Source organism: Centroberyx gerrardi, chromosome 20, assembly GCF_048128805.1.
Source record: "Centroberyx gerrardi isolate f3 chromosome 20, fCenGer3.hap1.cur.20231027, whole genome shotgun sequence".
Lineage (NCBI taxonomy): Eukaryota > Metazoa > Chordata > Actinopteri > Beryciformes > Berycidae > Centroberyx > Centroberyx gerrardi.
The window spans coordinates 2,377,380-2,395,411 of record NC_136016.1 but is presented as its reverse complement, the minus strand read 5'-3'; the positions used below and the strand labels follow the sequence as shown (position 1 = coordinate 2,395,411).

The 18,032-nt window shown below is 41.2% G+C and overlaps 3 protein-coding genes across 3 annotated transcripts in view; 2 read left to right on the top strand and 1 right to left on the bottom strand.

The window, feature by feature from the left end:
* The window catches only part of LOC139918094 (NHL repeat-containing protein 3-like), a 296,510-nt gene that overhangs the window by 192,917 nt on the left and 85,561 nt on the right, over positions 1-18,032 (top strand). The gene's annotated exons all lie outside the window — the stretch shown is intronic.
* The window catches only part of arid5b (AT-rich interaction domain 5B), a 136,410-nt gene that overhangs the window by 66,445 nt on the left and 51,933 nt on the right, over positions 1-18,032 (bottom strand). The window contains exon 4 of the mRNA XM_078290910.1: positions 7,716-7,946. Coding sequence (XP_078147036.1) covers positions 7,716-7,946 — 231 coding nt within the window. The remainder of the gene's footprint in view (positions 1-7,715; positions 7,947-18,032) is intronic.
* Positions 776-3,206, top strand: LOC144542970 (zinc finger protein 862-like). Its single transcript, XM_078290704.1, has 2 exons — positions 776-2,014; positions 2,372-3,206. The coding sequence occupies exons 1-2, from the start codon at positions 776-778 to the stop codon at positions 3,071-3,073; spliced, it is 1,941 nt and encodes a 646-aa protein (XP_078146830.1). The 3' UTR covers positions 3,074-3,206.

The window sequence follows — 18,032 nt, the reverse complement described above, 5'->3', positions numbered from 1 at the left end:
ATGTTTAATAATGACGGGGAAAATGAAGCGGATAAAGACAGGATTTCGCCCGGTCGACGCCCCTTTGTCGACCGGGCCAATCCTGTCTTTATCCGCTTCATTTGTCCTGTGGAGGGAGTGGCGGGAGTTTGACAGGCAAGCTGGTAGCCACTGAGGCGGTGAGGAAGAGCTCTGAGGGGAGGAGACTCCTTTTGATTACCGACATCCTAGACCAGGCCCACAGACAGAGAGAGTATGAAGTGCCAGTGATCCATATGATTACTTTTTATCGATGATTACACCCAACGTAATCGATCATATGGTAAACGAAACGACGAACTCGCCTTCAGTAAGCTGGCCTCTACTGGAGGCCTCAGCATAAAGTTGAGCAGTGGTACTGTGGAAAACCCAGCAGACAGCTCCACTGCACTCAGACTGCCTTTGCCCTCTTTGTCAAACAGCTGGAACATAGACCTATCTGTGTATAAATAATGAACCAATAAAATGACTTAAAATTAAAAAAAAAACAAAAACAATGTTTTGAATAAATTATAAATTTATGAACAAAAATAAACAAACCACTTTTCTACTGATTAAGTTAAATTGATGCAGCATGTATTTTCTGTAAATCCATGTGAGTATACTGTAGGTTATACACTGTATAGTAAAACTTTTACTTTTCTATTTGCAGATTGCCTCAAATGCCTCAAGCTCGAGCAAATATGAGGCAAAAAGAAAACGCAAATGGTTGCCGGAGTGGAAGAAAACCTTCCCATTTGCTGAATTTGATGCAGAGATGGGCGTGATGTTCTGCAAAAGCTGTCGTGCTTTTCCCAGTCTTGCAAAAGGGAACAACCTTTTCGTTGGTGTGGACGGTGGCAAAATCCGAATAAAAACACTTCAAGAACACAGCAGAACAACATCTCATTCTGACTGTGAAGGCGCTCAGGCTGCGAAAGAAAACCCAAGCAGAACACCCATGGCTTGTGTGCTACAAAAGATGTCAGAGAATGTCAGAGAAAAGATGACAAAGCTATTTAATATAGCTTACTTTGTGGCAAGAGAAGAAGCACCCTTCACCATGTTTCCAAACCTAGTTGACTTGCATCTAAAAAATGGTCTGGACCTTGGTAACACTTACAAGACCGACAACGCCTGTCGCACCTTTGTCCAGGCCATAGGTCAATCTATGAAGGATGACCTGGTGGAGAAACTAAAAAACACACGCTTCTTCTCTGTCATGTCCGATTCCAGTATCGACCGCTCCGTGAAAGACCAGGAGATGGTCTACATGACATATGTGGAAGATGGCAAACCCGTCAATCATTTTGTGGACATTGTTTCATTGGAGCATGCCCACAGCCAAGGCATCCTTGACGCCATACTTGTTGGTTTGAGGAATGTGGGCCTGACGGAGCAAGACTTGAAATCCCGGATGGTTGGCTTCGGCTGTGATGGTGCATCTGTGATGATGGGAGTTCACAATGGAGTGGCAGCCAAGCTGAAACAACTGTGTCCCTCACTTGTACCAATCTGGTGTGTGGCTCACAGACTGGAGCTGTCAGCGCTTGATAGCATCAAATCAGTGCCTCTGCTGGCTGAACTGAAGGAGACACTGAATGGTGTTTACAAGCACTACTCCCACTCTGCAAAGGCTTCCCGTGAACTCCATGCACTGGGAAAAGCCATGGGCATAGATGTAGTCAAACCAGGCAACATCGATGGGACAAGATGGCTTCCACATATGTCCAGGGCCCTTGAAGGTTTGGTGAAGAACTTCAAAGTTACCCTGGTTCACTTTGAGAACCATGCTAGTGATCCAAACGACAGGGAGGCCAGTGCAGTAATGAAAGGGAGAGCACGTTCCATTCATCGGTCCCTGACACAGTACAAGATGGTGATGTTCATTCACTTGTTGTTGGACATTCTTCAGGAGCTGAAGCAGCTCAGCCTGCTGTTTCAGAGGGATGGACTGACCTTGCAGATGGTTTCTGATGGACTACAAACGACAACACTGTCACTTGTAGCCATGCAGGTCAGTAACATTTATTTTGTTTAATTGTTGAACATTATTATTTTCTATGTGAATTGCTAAAACTGGTATTTATATAAGCCCTAAATATGAAAAACTGTAAATATATTTTGTAACTTGTACAAGTATATTGTGGTGTGATTGTATAATAAGAAATATTTTAAATGTGAATAATGTAAGCCTATTCAATATGGAAGGTTACACATTTTCAATGTCATAGTAAATATTCCATATTTCATATATTATACATATTTCAAATATTTATTATTATAATCACAATATAACATACTTTAAAAGTTTTTCATTTTTATGGATTACAATGAGTAAAATGTTCTTTCTTTCCTTTTATTACAAACCTAGACAGACCCAGGCCCAAGGCTCCAGAAGGTACTGGATGAGATTGGACCTGGAAACACCTGGTGGCAGAATGTCCAGCTCAACAGGAGTGAAATGGACAATTCCACCTTCAACTCACTGAAGCTCCGCCTCATCAACGACTTGTGTAGGTTTCTGTCAGCACGCTTTGGGAATCTGGAAACGGGAATTCTGAAGGCAACCTCCACCCTCTTTGATCTGTCTAACTGGCCAGAAGACACAGCTGAACTGGCAACATTTGGCAATGCTGAGCTCATCGAACTCATGGAGCATTTCCAATCCATCCTTGCAGCATGTGGGGACTTTACCTCTGTAGCGGCAGCTAAGAGAGAGTGGCTTGACCTGAAAGTCCTCGTTCAGCGTCACTACAGGCACCTTGAACCCCAGGTGCTGTGGCAGCGGCTACTTCAGGGTGCTGTTGGAAGGGAAGACCAGTTTGAGCACATGAAGGTCATAGTGGAGATCACACAAGTGTTCCCCATGAGTTCATCTTGCTGCGAGCGTGGATTCTCCAGCATGAAGAGAATTAAGTCAGACTGGAGGTCTTGCTTGTCAAACGAGATGCTTAGCTTCCTCCTGCACATCTCAGTTCATGGCCCTCCTGCACAGCAATTCAATGCAGAGAAAGCAGTCACCAAGTGGTGGAGTAGTGGCTGCAGGACCAGAAGACCCCAGTTCCAAGACTAATTAGGCCTGGACCCGCCCCGTTGCTGGCTCGGCAGCAGCTTGTCAAGCTCCATTAAAAAGTTTTATCAGGATCTATTATATGTATTATAATTACCACAGTTAAAAGTTTTCTGCTCTTTGAAAGCAGTTTTTATTCCATCTGTTTTCTTTGCTTTGCAAGAGTCCTTTGTTTGTGGTGTGACTGATTTATCTCTAGTCTGTAATCTAATCTTTTCAGATTAATTTAAATAAAAAGGTTGATGATTGATCATCTAATCATTTGCATGATGTTTTATTTATGTTAAAGGTCACTTTGAATGATTTTAACTAATGATAATGTAGAAAAACAAAGATTTTAAATTCGGGACGGCCCACATTCATTTCGGGACGGCTTAGATTGTATTTCGGGACGGTTCCGGGAGGATGGGGAAAAAAGTTAGTTAAGAGCCCTGCTTGTATGGTGGCTAATGGCAATGATGTTTCAGCCGGTTGCATGGAATTCACCATGGTCTCTGTGCGATCCAAAAGGGGATGGCAGCGGTTTTCCATTTCAAAATAGAGGAATAATATTATTACAGTGATCTTAGGTTAATTAGGCGCATTCTGAGGGAGTCATTTTTCATATGGCAGGTTCGAAGCTCAAAGCTGGCGAAAGCTTGACGGAATGGAAACCAGATGAGAAAGATGACAGTCCACAAAAAAATTTGGTTATTTCTCCATTGCAGTTTAGATTCTACAAATGAGTGAGTGGGTGGGACTTCACTGCCTTGCTTGAAGACACTTCAACAGGCTGCTGATGGACTCGAGACAGACTCGAGTCACAATTTGAATTGCTTGAGACTTGACTTGATGCATGTAGAGAAGACTTGAGACTTGACTTGACTTGTACTTTGATGACTTGAAAAGGTTTCTAAAGTCTTGACTTGAGATCTTGTGTTTGTGTAAATGACTTTGATTGAAAGTGATGAGATTTGTTCCAGCAGACAACTGAATTTAAATTCTGCTTTCTGAATTTGTATGGAATGATTGAATTTATTGAAGTTGAAACTGATTATAGAAATCAAACTCATGATGCTCTTACCAAGTTTTTATCCTATTAAAACCATATTGCATTGAAAAGTCCTAGATATTTAGTTTTCTTTAAGACATTAAATTGATACTGGACTCTTTATTTGTTCTGACTTGACTTGGTAATCTACATTTAGACTTGGTACTTGACTTGAGACTTGTGCCTCAAGACTAGAGACTGACTTGGGACTCGAGCAAAGTTGACTCGGTCACACCTCTGCTGCAACCCCATAAATAGCTTGCATCTCCTTTCTCCTTCCTTTCTTTCTTCCTTGTATCCCTTTTTTTCCCGCAAAACCGCCCTGCCTTGTTTCAGCGCTGCCAGACGGCTGTAAAACAACTGTACTTCGCCTTGCCAACAAGGAAAAAAAAAAAGAAGGAAAGCCATTCTGGGGCTAAATGTAGCAGCTAGTCTAAAAACACAGCAGATTTTACGCCAACTAACCGTCATCCCGAGCGTGAAAAGCAAGAATATTCCTTTCTCCGTTCCTCCCTCCCTCCGTTTCTTCTTCACTCCTTCCCGCCCTCCTTCCTCCCTCTTAGATTTTCTCATCTCTCCCTGATGGATTTCAGAACCCCCCCCACCCCCCTCCACCCCCCGCCAAAATTGAATTTGTTCGCTTTGTAATAAATCCAGCGTGTAGCTCAGTCTTACATGAGCAATGACTTCATGCTCTGAGCTCAGGGTTAACTCTCTATATATAATAAATTCCACCCTTCTCTGTAACTTCAGCAACCTTTACTGCCTTTTAGTACACTAGGATTGTGTTTCCCTGGCTGCCAAATATATTCCCTTTAAAATCTCCTTGAAGGGAGAAGTTAAAGAAACCATCAAGCGGTGTGTTTGTGTGTGTGTGTGTGTGCACGCTCACATCTGTCAGTCTCGGTTACAACTCATTCTGACAGCAGAACAGTGCAAATACATTTTCCCAAATACGCCGCGGCTGCTTGTGAGATCATTTTGCACCATTTGAACTACATTTCCACTCACAAAACACTCAACAGTGCTTCTCCTATTTATCTTGGATGAATATTCGGAATTGAAGAGCAGTCTGGAAGTGAATGCAAGAGCAGCTGTGCACAAGATAGTCGCAGCCCCAGCTTTCCGTGGAAAAAAAAAAGAGAAATCATACTCTGCGAGTCAAAAAATCTGCAGTTACAAAGACGTTTTCTGCAATATTCCACAGCCTTTAAAACACGGTAAAATGTAAATTTTCATGAAATGTAGACATAATATTTTCAGTTACAGCTGTTAATACTTTAAGTTATGATCGTAAATTATGTACAATTTTGCTCTATGCAAATACACATACACACACAGTCACACACACACACACACACAAAACAGAGAATGAGAACTGATGTGATTAGATGTGCCATACAGTGGATGTCAGGTCTAATAAGAAATAATATGGCAGATAATAACCATTCATTCACCCCAAGGCTCTACTAGAGTGGACTACACACACACACACACACACACACACACACACGCGCACACACACACACACACACACACACACATAAGACAGTGACAATGCTCTTCTTAGAGTGACACTTCAAAAAAACTGTTACACTGTATGTGACCATATGAGATTTGTATTTTGACTTAGGTTTGATGTGTTATGTTCGACTGCTACTGTTATTTTGCACGCCCTCATAATGCTATAACTCTATTTTTCAGCTTTTCATTCATACATTTCCACTCAATATATTTGTGAAACGTTGGAATTGTTGACTATGGCTACGTTCAGACTGCAGGCAGAAGTGGCCCAAAAAGTTTTTTTGCTCATATGTGACTCAGATCTGTTTTATTTATAACAGTGTGAACAGCACAAATCACATGGAATCTGATCTTTTCAATTCTGATCTGGGCCACTTTCATATGTGGTCCTACATCAGATGCAGGTCTGATTTTTTGCAATGCGACCTCAGTCTGAACAGTCATATCAGAACTCATGTGACTTTTACGTCACTCTAGATCGACATTCGTCACAATTCTGCGCGGGAGTCACTCGGTGAATACAAACATGGAAGACAGCTGCGATGGAGGTAGTCAGTGGAGGGACAGTGAGGTGTTAGACCTCATAAGTATTTGGGGTGAAATTTTGGATGAAATCTGTTTCAGTGAAGCCATTCACGTCACGATCCCACCACTCCTGGCTCTGACTCCGCATCCACACACACCTCCGTACAGAAGTAGCAGCCATTGCGCCACAAAAAGCCATAATTAAAAATTTGGCTCTCTTTCTCCTCATCCTCGTCCTCGTTGTCATCTGCTCACGAATTCGCTGGCTTCCACTGCACATCAACTTATAAATGAAACCGTAAACGCTGACTTCAGTGGCCTCCATGTTCACTTCCGTACGACAGCGTGCTGCGTGTGACGTCTTTGTTATTGTTCTTTTGTGCATGCGGGTCAGTTCAGGACCGTGACCAGTTCACACTGGAATCTGATATTGGCCACATTTAAAAAATAATGTGAACAGCCAAACAAAAAAATCGGATCTGAGCAATAAATCCGAATTGAGCACTAAGACTTGCAGTGTGAATGTAGCCTATGTTACGTTAAATGCTGCCCATTTGCTCTTTTCCTATTCCTATTCTGATTTTTCTTCGCTGTATATCATTATTATGCTGCTGCAAACCCTGTTTTCCCATCAGAATCATTCAAGTTTCAGCTTATCTAATAACACATTTTAATTTCAGCAAAAGAAACTCTACCTCTGCTACAAACACTGAGTGATCTGCTTCATGCTTTTATTTAGTTAATTTGACGAGCTTTCAAACTTGATTTCCCACAAACTCCACAGCAGACGGATACATTATGCATCAAAAGCAGCAGTGAATAATTAAATGCGCCAATAGTAAGCCACTCACAGGGGGCCAAAGGATGTAGTGCCAAAGGTTGTTAGCATGATTAATTTAACAATGTGTGTAGAGGAAATCCTACATGTGTTACCTCTAAGTGTCTCTTAAAATATGAGTAGAGACACAAAATATTAATCAACATCATTATTCCAATAACTCTTTGAATAATCAGTTCTGAATATGTGAATTTTTGACTGTTGCCCATGAGAACCATATTGATTTTGACTTGGCTGTTTTGGCAGAGTTTAAATTTAAGGTTAAGACTGAATAAAAACTCAGTTCTGGTTCAGTCAAGTGTCATCCACCTCTGATATGATGGATATGATGCAGTTTGATTGATTACATATTTACTGTAGAATTGATCAATACTACACTGGTTGTCTATGGAAAGCCCTGAACTGATTCTAATGAGACATTTTGATCTCTCACATGAATGTTTCATTATTATTATTTTCAGGCTATTCCATTCGGCCAAGAATAAAATTCTGGGAGAAACACTGAATACGTAATTCTTTGGCATGAAAATAGTCAAATTTAAAGATATTGAATATCTCCGGCTTCAGTCCAAAGGTACTGGTATCAGTGTAAAGCCATACTGACAAAATCCCAGTTAAATTATCAAATTGACTGTTTTGTGTTTGTGTGTATCTGCATGTGTGCATGTTTGCATGTGCGTCTGTGTGCTGCGTCTCCCAGCATCTGTCGCGTGTTGTCTCGCACTCACCGAACTCGTCACACACGCTCTCGTTGTGCAGGAGGGTGGGGTGCTCGAACGTGTCCCGGCAGTACAGGACGTGCGTGTTGTCGGACAGCGCCGTGATGCCCCCCAGCGCCAAAACCACCTGGTCGGTCAGGAGGGACGGCGGTCGCTCGCGTAGCCGGGCCAGGACCGACCGGTATCGGCAGTACTGGGGGTAGGACAGCACCAGCACTCGCTTCTGGGCCGAGTCCTCACCTAGAGAGAGAGAGAGATAGATAGACAGGGGGAGGTTGTTAGGAAAACACTGATGGAGTCAAATCTGAAGATGGATGGTTTCCTGAATCCTTTTTAGTGCTGCATTACTCAATTTACAGTCATTCATGTTGACAGACTCTCAAAAACAGCTTATTCAGAATAGCTTAACAGATTAAAACAGCTTAATCAGAATAGGTTAACAGATAAGAACAGTGTATTCAGATTAGGTTAACAGATAAACACAAGAGGCATTTGAGCAGCCTAATGCTAATTAGTCAATTAATTATGCTAATTAATGCATTAGTTAGCAAGTATTTCTATGTCAACACACTTGTCTTCACATAAAACATGGGTGCTACTAATATGAACTCTGTATCTCAAAACATTAAGGAGTTATAGAAGTTTCAAGAAAATCAGTGTTTCCTCATTAAAACGCAAATTTCTGCAGCAAGATGCTCCAAAATCTAATCAGATCATCTTCTCTATAGGAGGAACCTGTGGTGTCAGGATGAAGTTTCTATCATGCATTGTCCTTGAGATATTGTGTTCACAGGAATGTGTCTACACACTGACACCACCATGACAAGATAATGTCCTGCATACCATGCACCATGGTGGAGAGACGTAACAACTCATTTAGAATATGTTAACAAAAAAATACCTTATTCAGTATAGGTTAAGGTTAGGGTTAATAGCAGTATATATGTATGTGCTCTGCCTCACACAAATAGCAGCATTTCAGCAGTTTCACATCAGGACACATTGCACCTCCTGCTGGAAAAAGCATTTTACCATCAATAAATCATTACCACATTAATTTTGCAACATTACTATAATTACCGTAAACAAATAAGATCATCACTAAGAAGATTGTCAGCCTCTACCGGCTTCTGCACTGCATTTTCTACTGCATTTGTATTTATTGTGAGCCACTGGGTCAGATTTGGAGGGAAATCTGCTGGATTGCTTTACGGCACAAATCAGGAAGAGGGCAATGGCAACATCCTCTTTGCGAGGAACTGTGGTTTTAATTTTGAAAAACACTCATACCATACCTGCCAACATTAGGCTGTGAAAAAGAGGGAGATTGAGAGGGGGGTACTGGTATATTGTACATTATTGTACAATATACTTGCATTTGTGACCTCTCACAGAGATTAATAGCCTATGTAATCCAATCTAGAAATAACAGAATGAAATGTAAAAAAAAGCACTTAAAATATCAAATAGGACCCTACCAAAGTAGTTTGTTTGTTTACCATGGTAGTTTCCATTTCCATTTTCCAGTAACTAAGAAAAAATCTGTTTCTATACCAGATAAGCAAGGATTCAGTCAGTGTCGATATTTCTAGATTATGTCACTTGGTTTATACAAAATAGCTAGTAAATAGCTAGTACATCTACAAGTTTGCTGATGTGGCTAGCGGTTAGAAAGGGGAAGGTCTCGCACCAAGTGGACTGAAATTTGGAAGCGTATTTCTTCTTCTTGGGACCTCTTTGTTTCATCCATTTTCAGCGGCAAACTGAGTGGAGCGGAGGGCTTGAGCGAGCGCAGTGACGAGTGACGCACGTCAGGCAGGGTCGTTTGCGCATGCTCACCTCTGCCTCTGGGTTGGGTTGCCAGGTACCACGACACATATCCCACACAGAAACTGAGAAACACCCATTTGATTTGTATCACTATGAAATCGGGAGATTAACGGGAGAAATTACCAATCGGGAGCACAGCGGGAGAAAGGGTTAAAAATAGGGAGACTCCCGCGAAAATCGGGAGTGTTGGCAGGTATGCTCATACTAATATTAGTGGTGTGAGACAGAGGCTGCCGATCGTCTTCACCATCGTCTCATTTGTTTACAGTAATTATACGAAGGTATCACAATTAATTTTACAATATTATATCAATGTTAAAAATGCTATGTTGACTTCAGTATCGCACTAAAGCATCATTATTGTATTGATATCATGATTGATATAGTATTGATACCTAGCTTAGATTGCGGATCTGCTCTTAAGTCTTGAATTCATCCTGGACCGACTGTATTACTGTAAAAATTCTCATGACATTGACTGTTTGTGGTGTGCGTTTTCTATCAGCTACACACTTACCAAAAAAAGTATTCTTCTCCTTGACTTTTGTCTTTATACAACATGATACTGTATTCACAATGTAATGACCATAATGTGCTTAGAATTCCTTATGAACAGCAAGTAAAATGACGCCAAGGATACTTTATTACTCCGAACCCCTGCTTGTGTTTAGTGTAACTTGGAAACTCTTAGGACATACAGAATAAAATTGACTGGGCAGGAGGCCAAAGAAATAGGAGGATAGGTTACACCAGACACACACACACACACACACACACACACACAGATTCCCTCTGACATGGCCAAGTGGTATCATCGTCCTCCTGGCACAGAACAGGCAGAATGACGGTGAGATGAGGCCAAAGCTCTGTGCCAAACAACCTGCTGTGTCCAAATGCTCTGGCCCAGTAACTCTCTCAATCACACACACACACACACACACACACACACACACACAGTCTCTCTGACTCTCACATATACACTCTGCCCCTCTTTCTCTCTCACTCCCTCTCTCTCAAACGCACACACACACATGCACACACACCCACACACACATACACACACAATAGGTTGCCAGAGTGTATGAGGCCGCTGCCAGGAACCCATAAAACATGATCCACTTGACATAGAGAGCTCACATTTGTCACTGCGCTCTGTGAGTGTGTGTGTGAATGAAAAAGAGAGAGAAAATGTGTGTCAAAGAGTAAATGTGTGTAATAGTGTCTGACAGGATAAACGCTGCGACAAAGCTAACAGACAATAGCTATTAACTACAGCTATAGCAATAGCTATTATTTATAAGTATGTAATGACAAGGCAGTCATTCACAGATTGGTTTTAAGCATTAAAGCTGAAAAAAGCCAAGAGTGTCAGTGGGTGTGGAAAAAGTTGCAAATTTGGAGTAATTACATGGTCCTGTGTAGTTCAATGGGATGAATGCATTGTGATTTAAGGCTGCCAAGTCCCCCCCTCCCCCCACCTCTTCACTCATGCACACACACACAAAGATACACTAAGAGAGATCCGTGCACAAAAACAGTCAACAGCTTGGCACATAAATGAAAATGATTTCATGTCCCCCGGAATCATCTTGCGACGCCCCAAATCATATAGAAATATGTGGGTGATGTATTGACTTTTTTCGACTTACATTGTGTTGTGTGGGTGTCTCTGCATGGAAAGCATTTCCAAGAGAGGAATAGTGCATTCACATGCTAACAGATATACATCGGAAAAACTAATTTCGTACTCCCTAATTTGTTTAGAGCAAGAATCAGCCAAATCCGCATCATGACAAATTAAAATTTAAGAGTGAAACAGCAGTGAGTGAGCGCCTCATCTCTTAACCACCTCCACACAACCATGCACTATGAAGACATGTAGTTTCAGGGTATTTCAGGGTAATGAAGTCCTCAGTTGCCTCTTACTGCCATTTAAGGCAGCCAAAGTGTGAAGCTGCCTAGCGCAGCTTTAAGATTTCTGCTTGTTTATATCCTGGATTGGATGTCTTTCTCCTGCTCTCTCTGTCACACTAGCTTAAAGTAATAATTGTTTTCATGTACAGATTTTCACTGACCGTTCCTGCTCTTGGCTCATGTTTCTGCTCTATCAAAACATAATCAGCTGCATTTCAGTTTCTTTCTCCTCTTAATAACTCAATCTCCGCGGGACAAGCACACTGTATGGATAAGCTCGATCACATCGACAGGGCAGAACCTGCTATCAGATGCAACGTAAAGTTTAGCAATCTAGGCGATCAACGCAAAGCAGGCATTGAGATCACTACTTACTGAGAAGGGGCATGGGGGTAGAAAGAGACAGAGAGAGAGAGGGTGAGACCATGGGTGTCAATTGCCAAGGTGTGACACTTGCCATATCTTAGCCTAAGGGAGTCAAAATTTGATATTTTTGTCCCCTACGCAATGAAATCATGATATCTCAGTTGATATCTGACACCACTGGTCTGATTTTGACAAAATGTGGAAAGATGATGCATCTTTGTCTAGCTTGGCCTAATTGGGGCACCATAATTAAAAGTCAAAAATATAATTAAAATATAAAAAATGGTCCAAAACTCAAGTGTCTGATTTTGATGAAACTTGGAGAGATGACGCATTTCATTGTATTCTGGAGTTTACAAGAATTACACTAATTGACAATTTACAAGGCCCTAACTTCTCCACCATGAGTCCCATTGACATGCAACTTGCAACACAAATCCAACTATCCTGACAAATTACACTGAGTAGCCTGATGAGGGTGCTATAATTAAAGGTCAACATTATTTGAAAGTCCATAACTGCTACACCACCGGTCCGATTTTGATGAAACTGGAGGGATGATGCATCTTGTTTCTGACTGGCCCAAGAGGCGGCTGCATCATTCCTGGGGGGGGTGACAAGTTTGTATCATAATGGAGAGCAAAGATTAAGCAAAAATAGCCAGAAATCAAGTCACATCAGGGAGCATTCAGGACCAACGTACCCTCTAAGATTTCACTGAACGAATAATGTCTTGTCAGTCACCAGTCATTGCTCCGCTTGTCCCCACAAGTTTTGGTGTCAAATGATATTAGATTTGACCATAGCTTTGGGTTTAGTGAATTGACTCCCCTGGGAGAGACAGACAGATAGCTGGATAGGGATGGAGAACAGAGAGACAGAGACACAGAGAGAGGAGAGAGAGAGAGAGAGAGAGAGAGAGAGAGAGAGAGAGATGGGGGCTCGTGGCTTTTGTCGTCTGTTATCCCCTCATTCCCTCCCATCTTTCCAGCCTCTCTCCAGTATTCGCTAATTAAGCAGAAAAGACTATAAAAATAATCTTTAAGAAAAGCTTTCCCTCTCTTAGTTGCTAGGGAGACTCTCCCCCTTAGGAGACAGGAACGTTGAGCGTAATAAAACATCAGCAGGTAACATTAATCATCTGCCCAGTGTTGCTCCCTGACATCAGCCTGTGGTGCTTAACCACAGAACAGGCAATTTTCAAGCCCTGACAAAATGGAATCAAATAAAGGGAAACATGAGTTGGGAGGTGCGAAGGGAAAAACGGTGTAAAGTAATTGCACCACACTCGCTTGCCTTGGGTATAATTGATTTTGATGTGTTGAAAGTTGAAATCATCAAGTATTCCTTTTGGCTTTGGGGGAAAATAATCCAGGCAAAGGTAACGAGGAAACCAAACACTGTTGAAGTGAATAAGAGCGTGGATGGAAGTGAAATCTTCTGGTAACCTTTAGGGCTTTGACTGAAATGGGTTTTTGAAGGCCAATGTCGATACCAATAGTTTTGGATTGAAGGCGCCAATATCCAATATTTTGTGCTGATAGTCAATATCTTTAAATGTCACCATTTTGATTCCAAAAAACATCAAAAAATTGACAAGTAGTCAGTACGTCCCCCAGAATTTTATTCTTGTCAAGGTGGAAAAGGAAACGGCATTTAGAGCATCCTGGGACAATAAAACTCTCCATGTTACAGTAATAATATGCTTGAATGTTATATACTTGAGCAAGGCAGCAATAATATCACGCAAAACTCATTTCCAAAATAACTGTCTGCCAAGCAATTCCTTCAACCTTATGATTCTTGAAGAAGCAGCACATTTTGATTTGTCCAAACATTTGCTCTCTGCAGCAGTAAAAAGTGGGACTTCATCTTTCGATCGCAGCATACAGGGAAAAAACACTGATAGCGGCAGGAAAAGAAAAATAGATATAGCGTTGACAGCCTCACTGAAAAGCTAAGGCTCACTCTCAATGCTTATTAGCAATATTTAAATATGAAAAAGGGTTTTATGTTGCCAACAGTGAGGGACTGGCATATCTTTCACGGTCTCCACACATAATATTCATATTCCAGACGTAATATTCAGGCCGGGTAGAGGCGGGAGAGGCTGGTACTGCTGGGAAAATGAAGATAAATAGCCAACTCAGCAGCAGCGAGCAGGGAGCTCTGATTTATCAGTGGATATATTCTGCCTGCTTAGACAGCGGTTATTAGGCGGGCTGTGTGTGTGTGTGTGTGTGTATGTGTGTGTGTGTGTGAGTGTCTTTGAAAGTAAGTGTATGTTTTCCTCTATGGTACTATGATATATCAATTTCATAATATGCTTGCTTCTTGAGTTGTTATTAGGCTCTGTGTGTGTGTGTGTGTGTGTGTGTGTGTGTGTTAAAGAGGGAGCGAGAGAGAGAGAGGAAGACAGCATGTGTATATGTATGTGCTTAATAAGTGGTGTAATATGTCTATAAGTATATGAGTATACTCATATGAGTGTCTGCACACATACTGTATATCTTATTAACTGTGTGTTAGGGTTGCCAGATGCCAAGTTTTCGACTGGACTGTCCGGCTGTCAGGTGCATTGTCCGGGTCGGGTCAGAAGAGTCGACCAGTCAAAATCATTCTGTGAATAATATTCCACTAATTCTAGCCCTGCTGATATTTTCTCTATCGTGGGTGGGTATTTGTTGCTTTCACAAGCTAGCAAAGAAACAAAAACCTGATTGCAATGTTGAATGTTGGAGTGGCAGTGGGTCGTGCACCAATTGGGAAAGGGCCACTATGTTGAGGGAGAGTAGGCTCCCTGCTAATGCTTTAGCATTCACTATGTTGAGTGATTGTAGGCTACAGCATTTTCCAAAGGCGACATTTTAGTAATGAAAAATCTTGGTGTTTTTTATTATATGGCCTGTGATTTAATACATTTTAAAAATGAATACCATTAACTCAAAATAGCTGATGTAGCCAGGTTTATTTTTGGAATTATTTCAGGTGAGTGACCATGTATTCATCTGCTGTGCGGTGATTTTTAGCTATACACAGTCTCCAATCACCCTAGCCCCAAAGGGAGGTTAGATGAGTGCCATTACTAACGTCCCAATGGTGGCTCTACAAAACACAGGTATCAGGAACTCTAAAGTCTTCCGTTTTCACAAAACACAGCTTTTGGTAGCTGGGAGCTACAGCTAATGCTACCACGCTTCAGAGTAAAGGTTCCTCGGCAATATACCAAAACCTATGAGAGAGAAGGGGTGCGCACAATACTTTGCGGGTTAAGAAGTGACTTCTGGATGACAGAAAAGTTTATACTTTGTCTAAAACATTCTATTTAACCTCACAGGTTTTGGTATATTGTTGAGGAACCTTTACTCTGAAGGGTCGGCGTCATTAGTGTGGTAGCATTAGCTGTAGCTCCTAGCTCCCAAAAGCTGCATTTTGTGAAAACGGAAGACTTTATTGGAACTTTTATGGCAGTGTGGACATGATACTAAGGTCAAGGACACTAAATGTAAGTTTGAGCCACCAAGGAGCAGGCGTTTGGAAGGCGACGCTAAATGCAGTTCCCGATAGCTGTGTTTTGTAGAGGCACCATTGGGATGCTGGTAATGGCACAGCCATCTACACCACCCCCACTTCCTATGGAAACAGGGAAACTAGTCCCTGGTTGCTCAAAACAGTACATACTTTTTGTGTCATATTTTGTATAAATTTTACCAATCTTCAACACAAAACTCCCAGATTTAGTTATCATTTTCTATCACTCAACATGGTGTATGCTAAAGTGTTAGCATGGACCCTACTATCACTCAAGATAGTGTATGCTAAAGTCTTAGCATGGAGCCTACTGTCACTCAACATAGTGTATGCTGAAGTGTTAGCATGAAGAAACGGAGACATCCATCTACACATGAATGATTTTGGTGTCTATGTTCACATTACTTAACAGGTAAGCTGACCAACCGGACAATCTACCGAAAACTTGAGTGAGTTCATTGCAAATATACCTATGTCTGTGTGTGTGTGCGTGTGTGTGCGTGGTTAATATGTATGTGCGTGACTATGAGTGTACACAACACTGAATCCTGCTCAGTCATAAGTCACTCTGCATAAGGGTGTCAGCTAAAAACCTAAAATGTAAAATAGTATGTAAATGTAGTGAATGTGCGTGTGTGTGTGTGTGCGTGTGCGTGTGCGTGTGCGTGTGTGTGTGTGTGTGTATGTGTGTGCGTAAACAAAAACAGCCCCAGCCAACTGGAAACAATGTGATCAGTAGCTTGGATCAATAGCTATTGATCAGGAAGCAGCTTTTGCACACAGAGCGTAGCACGGTGAAATCTTTTGTTAATGTTTCACCAATTACAGTTTCTTGCTCTGCTACTCCACTGAAGCGTCAGTACAAACCCCAAATCAATAAAACCTGGGGGAAGAGGAAAGGTTAGCCAGCAGCAGATGATGATGTTGGCGTGTTGAAAATAAATAAAGGAATGGTATAGAGTGGTGAAGGAAAAGGTGGAAACACTTGAAATGATGCTCAAAAGACATTATGGGGCATCATAAGCACATTATAAGCACACTGAGAGTGCATGATGGTCATTAGAAACAAAGCATGATATAATAAATACAATGTGCAAGAAATTGAGGGGGTGGAACACTTATCTAACTGCACAGTTAATGACATGATATTAAAGTGAATGTAATTTTCTTGTTTGTCTGATTGTAGTTTGAAGTTTATCTCTGCTTCTAAAGGGATTATAATCTCTGTGTAATGCATCATAACTAAACTGTAGGTTCAAATGCAAAACCTAAAATGAGTGTAAAAATGTAAAATGTAAAACATCAAATAAGATCTAAGTCAAATAGCATTTGCAAATCATTGTTAGAATTTGTGTTAACCTGTTTGGATGGGTGGGGATTAGCATAGCAGCACAAAAATGCTAGTGTCAGGTAAATTGCCAATCAATGAAACACATGACATTGACTTTGAAATACTTTCCTGTGTTTGTCTAAATTACAAAATTTTCTGGCTATTAATTGTATTGTCTTAAATGACAAAACCCTACCTGGAAACTCAATCAATCAATCAGTGTAACATTATTTTTAACTGCTGCATATTTACTTATTCTTCCCAGCCAACCCGGTGGCGTTATGCTGTTTGTACACAAACCACGTAGGCCTGCTTCGCAAGACGTTTCTCTGCAAAGGAAGGTCATATTTAACATTGTGCTCTACATCAATTTAGACTGATTCACAGAGGGTGAGCTGCATAGAGTGTGTGAGATTACAGAGAGCGAGGCAGAAGAGGAAAAGAGAGAGAGCATATAACCGCTCATATCAAAAAGCGTATTTTCTGGTGATCTACCTTTTCGGCGAGCGCATTTACAGTGACAATTTAAGCAGAATGGACGCTGCAGCAGTTCATATAGACAGACTCCCAGGGATCGGCCGCTATGAATCTTTGATCAGATTTTCACAGAGAGGGATGCTAACAGTATAGGTGTTCATGAATTGTGAAAGAGCTTATTACATTCAATCTTTTTTGACATGAAAATCTATAGAGAAGATGTATTGTAGCAGTCCTAGTGCAACATTTTGGTACTGAGGCACACCTAGCTCATTGAATTGAAATCTAATTAAAGTGGCAATGCTTACGTTCCTCTTTCTTTGTATTTATTCTCCATCTTTGGTGCTAAGCGCTCATTGCTGTGGTGTTTTTGCACTGCACCTCCCAGAGATCACCTGTCAATCAAACAGTGGGATTTTTCCCAGGAAAGACCTACAATCAGAGTTAGAGAGTGGCAAAACAGACATTTATTTATATGAAAATGTCACAGATTATTCATCCATGGAAGGGTCTTCTGAACAAAACTTTAAAGTAATAGCCGTAAAAAAGTAAAGGTGACACCAAGATCGTTATATTGGAAAATTAAAAAGAAAAGGAAAACTACTCCCTCAGATCCTCTCCCACTGTTAGATCTGATCAATCTGTGATGTTCAATACATGTCAGGAGTTATTTAGTGATGAAGCATTATATTTTTTTTGGTGTGCCCTCTTTCCTTCAACCTGCCTCGCCTACTTCTACTTCAGTTAGTGATTTCCTACATTTCCCAGAATAGCATAACATGTCCTGCGGCGCATTGCATTCTGGTCTATTGAGGCTACTGTTGGTGGAGAAATTGGTCTCTCTCCTCTTCTACGATGGATTTCTCCCTGTATGATTG